Consider the following 9,635-nt stretch of genomic DNA (forward strand, 5'->3'; position numbering starts at 1 on the left):
TAAGTGCACCTACTAGGGGAGGTGCCTCGCTGGACCTCCTGTTCACAGAGAAGGACAGTGGGAGATGTTCTAGTTGGAGATTGTCTCATTTGGAATTCAAAACCCAGAGAAAAGACAAAGGCAACACTCCTGTCGGAATAAAAGTTTATGCTAAGCAGTAGTATAAAAGAACATCCTCGAGGTGGAACAAGTCCCCATGAACAAAGCCAGAGTTAAACCCATCTTGTCACTGCCGGAGATCCGGCTCCAGAACCTCGTACAATTAACATATTAAAATATTTAAATACAAATACAGACTGTATACACCCTTACCCTTCAAATACTGTCTAAAATAAATAGGAATAAACATGCAACAGTACCTAACAGAACTACTAAGGTACAGCTATTAAAAACTTAGCATCCACTAGGAGGATAAATACAATCATATTTTAAACGGTAAAAACCTACTCTGAAGATGTGCTTAAAAGTATTTAAAAGCACTAAACCAACAAGTAACTGAGCGGGTAGAAAGTGCCATTGAAAAGGTGAAAGAAAGGGCATGGCCAATACCCTACAAAATGAAGATGAAGGCAAACAAACAGAGGTGGGTGTTTCTTTGAAAAACAACAAACAACACAGGTGAGATGGTCCAGCTGGCAGCTGCTGCACATCTGCCCATCCACGGTCACTCTCTTCTCACTCTCCTCTTCCTTCCTCCCGAAAGCAGCCCCGCTCGCAGGCTACATCCAACTGCAGATGGAAATCAAGGAGAAAAGGGAATGCTGAGAAAACATCGGTCCTTGTGTGTGTTTCACCTGGCAGCGGACGCAGCAACTGCGTTGCCACCAGCTACTCTCCAGTGCAGCCTGCAAGGCAGACTACAACTGGAGAAGTGGAGGCCTGCTGTCTCAAGAATAGCAATTATGCTCATTGTGCAACACTTGACCGAGAAAACAACAACAACAAAACCCACTGTAAGCAAAGTGCTCCCGTTCCTCCAAACCTGGTATTTGTCCGTGCACTCGCTGCCATGGAGACCAACTGCCCAATGTCAGTGCCAGCACATCCCCAGCTGCATGCTGGCCAGCAGACCAAGGCAGGGTCCAAGGAGAAGCCTGTGGCGGGAAGCGCAAGGAAGCACTTCCACTGCAGGCAGTAACGTAACAATTCTCATCTCCCCTTTCTGTAACAGGGTGGTCAGAGCAGCTGCCTCGGCCATCTCTACAGAAATGCAGAATCTCTCCTTACCAGGGGACTGGCCATCATGTGAGCTGGGTCTTCCCTTCCTGCACGTGGCTGCTTCTGATGGCCCTCTCCCTCCTGCTGAAGTGTTGATGGGCTCAGGTCTCTCTTCTGTCACTGATACACACAGAACACTGGTATTCTCCTTAGAAGAAACAAACAAACCAAGAAATAACCCCAAAGATCACTCTGTACTTTCTTATAATCGCTTCAGAGACAAGAGCTTGAAAGAGCATCTCTTATGTTCAGTTAAAACAGAAGGTTCAATTCCAAAGAAAACAACCCTAGCCATTCTCTGGTGCTATGATACTTGGCCTTGTTTTTCATTAACCACCTCACTCTTGGCACGCTTGTTTTCTCCTGTGCACTGCCTGTCCTGGAGAGAAAGGAAGGTGACTCACCAGCAGCTCAGCAGCAGCCCTTTCTGCAGACGTCGCGGCACGGGCAGCACAAAGATCTTCATGATGCTGCAACAGAGAACGAGGTACTGTTGGATCTACTCCCGTGGCAGATTGTCTGTTATTTGCGGTTAGAATAGCAGGTTTCATTAAAAGACAAAAAGCAAGGCTCCTATTTTGGAGCACCCTGCACCCCCCTTCAGCATGATGAGGAGGGAGAGGAGGAAACATCAAAAGGAGCACGATGAGGAGTATGATGAGGAGGAGGAGGGAGCAGGAGTCAACGGGATGACGAGAAAGAGGAGGAGGTCGCGTAAGACAACAGCACGAGGAGGAGAAGGAGGAAGAGGTTGCAGGAGGATACAACGGCATGACAAGGAAGAGAAGGAGGAGGTAGAGGAGTAGGACCAGGAGGAGCAGGACAACCAGGAGAAGGAGGCAGTGTCAGACAAACAGCATGAGGAGGAAGAGGCAGCAGGAAAGCACAGAATGACAAGGAGAAAGAAGGGGGCGGAGGTGGAGGCAGGGGGAGACCATGGGATGGCAATGAGGAGGATGAGGTGGGTGTTGTATCGGGGTGCACAGGGATGTGGGGTGCGTGGGCACGGGGGGCCATAGCATATCGGGGTGCATGGGGAGCAGGGTGTGCGGTTTATAGGGGTGTGTGGGGAGCGGGGTGCATGGTCCGTTGGGGTACGTGGGGCTATGGGGGCTGTGGGAACAGATGGATGGTATATCAGGGTGCACAGGGACCAAGGCGCAGCGTTTAGGGGTTTCCAGGGATCTGGGGTGCACAGGAAGAGGGGTGTGCCCAGTCTGGGGGTGCGCAGGGCTTGGGCACAGTGAATCGGGGTGCGCAGGGACTGCAGTGCACAGGAACCGGGGTGCACGGCACATGAGGGTGCAGAGGGACCGGGGTGCACGAGGACTGGGGTGCAGCATTAATCGGGGTGCACAGTTTATGGGGCTGCTCAGGGACCTGGGCTAGGCGGGGAGGAGGTCACGCAGGCTCCTGGGTGCCCCCAAGGGTGCCCTGCGGGACGGGCTCCTCTGCAGAAACCCCGTTTTTGGGGCGAAAGATGAAAATTTCTGCTTTTAAGGAGCCTTCAGCATGTGAGAGTAACTTTGCTCATGGGGTGAGAGGGTAAAGCCCAGAAAGAACCTGCATCTTCAGTCCCTCCTTGGGACCTCGCTGGATTCAGCGACGCTGAAGCACAGGAAAATCCCCAAGTTCACCTTGGAGAAAATGGACTCGTCTAATACAGGAACCAAACGAGCCATTTGGCACTACGAATCTGGTACAAAAATACATTTTGGTAAGAAAACACGCGGTGTTGTCGCACGTTTATAGAGTCTGGTCTCCTGCCGAGGTGTGGAAACCTCGTGCTGGTCTGGTACCCCTCCAAAACCGAAGGTTATGCAGAGCAACCTGATGGGAGCAGTAAATTCAATGGAGAAACGAAGGGAGGGTAACGCTGGGGGGTCTAGGACAGCTCTGGTCTAGGACAGCTGTGCGCCGGGACAGCGGCACAGCCCCGCGTCACCTGCCAACCCGAGAGACGTCCCGGCGGAGAGATGTCCTAGGCCCGCTTGTTCCAGCCCTTGGATACAGCTCCAATCCAAACCTCTGTACAGGGCTGTCTATTTTCGAGGCCTGTGTCTCCCTCTTGACCACCCAACTTACCTCTTCTGCAGCCTGCTTGGAGCTCAGACCAGCTCTGTCCCTGTGTGCTGGCGGAGCCCGGGGCAGGCAAGCCAGCTGGTACTCGTAGTTCAGCAGCACCAGCGCCGAGTCTGCTGTGAAGCATCTGTGGTTCCCAGAAGTTGGGCTGCTGGAAGGAGAGCTGGAATCGGAACTTCCTGAAACGATTGATTCATTAAACAGTCACGTACAATTGTTGCCAAGGGATTCTGGGAGCAACAGTACAGGGAACAGGTCAGTCCTTGGCAAGAGGCACAAACACCAACTGCCGTGAACACACAGGCTGAAGCCAGGCTGCATAAACACTGATTTCACATTTCTCTTGATTGTCCCTACCCAAGACAAAAGCTGCCTGCGAGTGAGTCACCCCCGTGATCTGAAATGTCTTCTCCACGAAGGACACCCCTCTCCTCAACGTCTCATTACTAGTACTGGAATCCTCTGCAACTTCCTTCACCCACCAAAGCCAATCGCAAATAAGACCAACATCTTCTCCACACTAAGCTTCTCCGATCACGTTTACGTACCCAGCTGAACTCTGCGTTGTTTCTTCTCTTCATTTTGAAGGAAGGTCTGCAGTGACTTGAGGTCTGTCATGTAGTCTTCCTTGGCAGTAGGAGCATGATAGAGAAAGGGTGAAGCGTGGTGACAAGGCTTCAGCCTGATCCTTTGCACTCTTCCAATACTGCTGGCGTACAGGGATCCACTGGAAGAGGGGCTGAAGCCGTAAACCTTAGGTGAATAAAAACAAGCGCTTGTGTCATGGGAGGAAGACCGAATTCCACCTTGAAACAATATGAATACAAAAGACTCTTGCTTGGGGTTCAGGCTGGAGTCTTTCTTCCTTTGTATTTTGATTTTGTAATTTTGTTTTGCTCTGAAACAAAGTAGCCACTCTAAAACAAGTGAAGCAACACAAGGGAAAAAGAACGAGTGCCGGCTTCTGCCCTCGGGTCACGCCAGCCCCAGGCAACGCTCCAGGCTTGGGGCAGAGCGGCTGGAGGGCTGCCCAGCAGAAAAGGGCCTGAGGGTGTTGGTGGACAGCTGGCTGAACATGAGCCAGCGTGTGCCCAGGTGGCCAAGAAGACCAATAGCATCCTGGCCTGCAGCAGGAACAGCGTGGCCAGCAGGAGTAGGGAAGCGATCGTGCCCCTGTGCTCAGCATTGGTGAGGCTGCACCTGGAGCACGGAGATCAGTTCTGGGAGCCTCAATATAAGAAGGACATTGAGGGGCTGGAGCATGTCCAGAGAAGGGCAACCAAGGTGGTGAAGGGTCTAGAGAACAAGTCCTGTGAGGAGAGGCTGAGGGAACTGGAGTTGTTTCATTTGGAGAAGAGGAGGCTGGAGGGAAACCTCACTGGCCTCTACAACTGCTTGAAAGGAGACGGAGTGAGGGGGCGTTGGCCTCTTCTCCCAAGAGAATAACAACAGGACCAGAGCAAATGGCCTAAAGCTGCACCAGGGGAGGTTCAGGCTGGGCATGAGGAAGAATGTCTTTCCTGAAAGCGCAGTCAGGAGCTGGAGTGGGCTGCCCAGGGAGGTGGTGCAGCCAGCATCCATGGTCGGATCCAAGAATCGTGTACGTGTGGCACTTGGTTTCACGGGTTGGGTGATTGTGGGGGTGCGGTGTTTGCTTTTGGGTTTTTGGTCTTCTTTTTTGTACCCTTGGGAGCTGCCTTGGTCCTCACCTTGTAGCTGCTGCTGGGTGAGCGAGTTACAGCTCTGCCAAAGGAGGGGCTGCTGCTTGAGGCAGCCTGTAGCTGAGGCCTGTACCCCGTGAGATAAGCAGGGGGAAACCTTGGGCTGGCTCTGGGGGAGCGGGACGGGCTGTAACTCAGCACCGTCTGACCCTGGATGGGAGCAGAAGGCGTCGCAGACGGGACTGTCTTTGCTGCCAGCACAGTGGGTGGAGCTGTAACAAGGAGAAAACAGAATGAACAGCCCCAGACCCTCCTCCCCTTTCAAATGCAGAACAAAACCCACTCACGACGCTACCTTAAAGCAGTTTGGGAAAGATGCTAGAAAGGACACGAGGGAAATCTGGCCCCTAGAGAACTCAGCAAAATATTTCCAGAAATGTTCATGACACCCACCTGCACTCTGCCAGCCCAGCAGGGGCTGCTGGCCGGGACTCGGGGCCCAGCTCCTCGGTGTCCCTGTGTACTTGCAGTACCTCCAGAAATCCAACAGGGCGTTCACGCTGAACACAGATGCAAGTGCAAGTCCTAGAGGAAACAGACTTTTTTGCCTCAGTTTGAGCACGGGAACAACACGAGGAGACGATTGGCAAAAAACAGGCGTATGCCCATCAAAAACAGGTCATTGTGACTGCCATAATGAAGTACAAATTCTGGCAAGCATCTAGGATGTCTTTCTTCCCCTTCTTATGCAAGAACCATTGGAGATAATGTTCCTTTCTATATCAAGATTAATTTATATTGATAAAATCGACTTCTTAAAAGCGGATGGTCATTTTCCAAAAGGGATATCAACTACTGCAACCAAGTTTCACAGTATTTCTCAAAAATCACCTTCCATCAAATCCTGTGTCACTCACGATTTTTCTCCCCCTCTTGCTTCATCCTCTAATACTAATTGATACAGTTAGTTACCCAAAACCAACAGTAATTCCTGTGAAATGCCATCCCCACCCACAGGACAACGCAGCAGTAAAATCTGCAGTGTTCTCCACACGTTCAGCATCTTTAACGCAGCAAACGTGTCCGTTCATCATCTACCCGAGAACGCTGTTAACACTCCTCACCTCCAAGGCTAAAAATGTTGAGATCCCAACAGTTTTAAAGGAGGTAACAGAAAGCAAACCAACGTTTTTAATTAAAAACAACAACCACAAAACCAACACACAAACAACTCAGTGACTCACCAATACAAGAGAGTGGCCCGTATGGGATGTTGCAGTGGCAGCTGATGAGTCTTCCACTCCTGAAAAGAAGCACAGCACACAAAGTTGCCATTTTGCAGCTATTCAGTCCTAGGAAATATTTAGGGACATACAAAGCAGGATGCTTTGCTTGTTAGAACCAGAGGTAACAATTCACGTACATTGCAGTATATATCATGCCTGCCATAGACATATGAAGGAGTCCCCAGGCCAAGGCCACTCTCCGGGCTTCAGCCTCTTGCCTCATCTTGATGGTCCTGTCCATGAGGGAAGTCGCTGGACTCTGTCCTGGCGTCACGCTCTGGAACAACAAACACAGAGAAATGATGAAATCTGGCAACTTTTAGATGGTAAGATTCTCAGTCAGCACAAGAGTAAAGAAGAAAAAGCAGCAATCCTGAACAAACTACGTAAAAGGACTTGCTCTTTAGCCAGAGCCATGTTTAGTGTATTCAAACAAACAAACAAACAATCAAACAGCAGATTCTTTTGACCAGTAAAAACAGTGCATCTTTCTTCGATTCACTTCACCGTCAGTCCTGTCACCTCATTACTGAGGAACAGCGCCCATCTTCTCCCGTGAGGTGCAGATGAGAGGACAGATTCTAGCCTCACTGTTGAGCAAAAACATCCTTCGGAAGCGAGAGGCAAAGCTCTTCTTGCCTTCTCCAGGGAAAGGAAATCAGATGGAGGAAAGGCCTTGCACAGGTTTTTACTGAAAATCCCCACTCGTTTCTGCTGGTAACTGAGTATTTTCAGACTGTACAGCCACCTCCTGTGGGTTCCGTGCCTCTGAAAGGTAGCTACGTTTACACCCAACATCGTCCTAGGTGAAAGAAACAACCCTGGTGACTTATCACACAATTCTTCACTAGATGGGAACAGAAACTATTTGCTTTTTGTGACAAATACTTCAACTGTACATTACTACCTGGAAAAATAATGATAATAAAGAAACACAAAACCTAAATCACATGACCTGCTTCTTACTAGTACAATGATTCCATGGTAAAACAGTTCCCATCAGGATTACTGCAAGGCTCACACAAGAATACGTTGCCTGGTACTTTTTTGGACAGGTTTTTCATTCAGTTTGAGCCCAAAGACTGCCCTTCGTACACTGAGAAATGCAGCAGCCCTAAGCAGAGATCCTCTCCCCGCTCCTGACACTCCCAACCTTTGTCTCTGAGCCACATCCTCCTGCAGAAGCGCAAGTGGTACTTCTGCAGGGTGCTGAAATAAACGAGAGATCTGGTCCCATTCTACTCATGTAGGAGGGCTGGGGCGGGGTTTTCACCTGCAGACTGAAAGATGTCCTCCCATTCCCCCTGCCCTCATCTCCTAAGGCACAGTCAGGAAGGCAGGCCTCACCCTGTCAACCCCTGAGGCACTGACCCCAGGGCCACACACGGAGGTCCCCCACACCTCCTCCCCTTGCCCCAGACCCCCCAGCGCCCTCCACCCAGATCTCGCTGTCACACATGAACCCCCCACAGCTTCCCCTGCCACGCACACAGGGACCCTCCGAGCTCCCCCTGCCCAGGCCCCACCGTCAGCCGCAGGCACCCCCGTGCCACCCTGGGGGGGTCTCGACAGCTTCCCCCGCCCAGACCCCACTCTCAAGAAGCTGCCTCCCCGCTCCCTCCGCCCAGACCTCCCCGTTACACACCAGCAGCCCCACAGCTCGCACTGCCCGCACCCCTGTCCCACAGCAGAGGCCCGACATCTGCCCCCTGCCCGCCTCTAGACAGCCCCCCTCAGACAACTGCCCCCAGCGCAGGCCCGAGGAGCCGGGCGGACCACGGTACCTGCCGCAGGGCTGAGGGCCAGGAGAGGGGAGAGGACACGCAGTTCCCCGCCGGGGCAGGGCAGGCAGGGCAGGACGCTCCTTCCCCCGCCAGAGGAAGGCGCCTGGTGCTGCGGGGGCGCTCGCGCCGCGGCCGTTGGGCCGGTTGGGCGGGATGGGGCGCGTGAGGCGGGCGGCGCGTGGGCCGCGCTGGGCAGGGGGCGAAGATGGCGGGGGGGCCGGGACCGCGCTGGTGCGGAGCCAGCCCTGGGCCTGTGCTCCCCGGGGCCCGGGTGGCTCCGGGAGCCGAGGGCACAAGGGCGCCATGGAGCGGGGCCGTCCCTGCGCGGGGATCTTCCCTCGCGTCCTTCCTCGGGGGTCAGGAGTGGCTGCGGGAACGGCCTCCGTCAGGCCCTGCTGCTGTGCTGGGGCTCTTGGTGCACTGAGGGGAGGAGGGACTGGGGCCGTGGGTTAGGGGAGGAGCCCAGGCCCGAGCGTTCCCTGCTGAGGGCCAGTGCCCCTGGAGATGGGGTGGTCAGCAGGGACCCTCTTGAGACCCTTTCCCCGCGGCATCCAGGCCCCACGGCCTGCTCGCTCTGCAGAGCAGCACCACCAGCTTGGGGCCCCGCAGGGCACGTGGATCAGGCCAGCACAGACGCAGTTCCCTGGGGAAAACCTGGGGAAAGAAGAGGCATGGACGTCCTGGTAGGGGAGCAAGGGAGCAATTCTCTCGTTCCAAAGGGTAATGAATGACTCAGACTTCTTCGTGCCTACTGCAGCTTGGGACAGGCTGCCCTTTCACTGGGGCAGCAGAACAGCCAGAGGCGTCCCAGGGCCAGGAATCTTGTGCTGGGGAGAGGGGCTGGCAGAGCAGGGCTGCCAGCAGCTGGCAATAAGGATCTCTTGGAGACAAGGCCAGCAGGCGCAGGGTGGCTCTGTGTCCTCATACTAGGGCTGGTCCTCAGCTCTGGGGCTGATCTCTCAGCTCCCCAGGATCTGCTGTGGCTTTCAGAGGGGCGGGGGGCCATGGTGCGAGTGCCCAGAGCTTTGCAGCACCCTGTGGTGGGCACTGCCATGGGGCCAGCCCAGACTGGGCTGCTCTGGATGGGGGAGAGGGCAGGAGAGGTGGAGAGAGCTGGGGAGAGCCTGGGCTGGGTAGAAAGTGTCTGGGAGAGGAGAAGAGCCGTGTAGAGCTCAGCTGTTGGAGCGTGCATGGTGAAGGCACCTAGCGGGGTGCTGACGGTGCAGAGCCAGGTGACACAGTGAAGGAAAGAAGGCACCAAAGGTGCAGAAGAGAGAGGCCCGGGGATCTGTGCCATGTTCCCCGGGGCAATTTTCCCTGAGCACCTCACACACCAGCCATTTCCACCTCTGGCCATGCACCCCAGCCCTGAGGAGGAACTTTTGCTGCGTGGGCCCCCTCATCCTCCTCTGGGGCTTCGTGATACCCAACTCCACTGCCATTGTTAATGAATAGGACACTAGTTTCCTCCTGACACTCGTTACACACCAAGTCCCACAGCTTTTCTCACAGCTGGACTCTCATCCAAGCACATTCTTAGGCAGCTCCAGCATGCTCAGGTGCTCTTGGCCTTGTCTCAAGAGATACTGAAAAATTCTTTTGGT

At 53.7% G+C, this 9,635-nt stretch overlaps 1 protein-coding gene across 1 annotated transcript; it reads right to left on the reverse strand.

The window, feature by feature from the left end:
• Positions 1-644: 644 nt before the first annotated feature.
• On the reverse strand, positions 645-8,336 carry LOC127394140 (transmembrane protein 209-like). The gene is made up of 11 exons (XM_051639952.1): positions 7,878-8,336; positions 6,385-6,524; positions 6,206-6,264; positions 5,415-5,546; positions 5,010-5,233; positions 3,849-4,053; positions 3,304-3,479; positions 1,623-1,688; positions 1,228-1,366; positions 983-1,094; positions 645-729 (listed from the first exon to the last, which is right to left on the reverse strand). The coding sequence occupies exons 1-11, from the start codon at positions 8,334-8,336 to the stop codon at positions 720-722; spliced, it is 1,722 nt and encodes a 573-aa protein (XP_051495912.1). The 3' UTR covers positions 645-719.
• Positions 8,337-9,635: the final 1,299 nt, after the last annotated feature.

This window comes from Apus apus, chromosome 24, assembly GCF_020740795.1.
Source record: "Apus apus isolate bApuApu2 chromosome 24, bApuApu2.pri.cur, whole genome shotgun sequence".
In the NCBI taxonomy this organism is placed as follows: Eukaryota; Metazoa; Chordata; class Aves; order Apodiformes; family Apodidae; genus Apus; species Apus apus.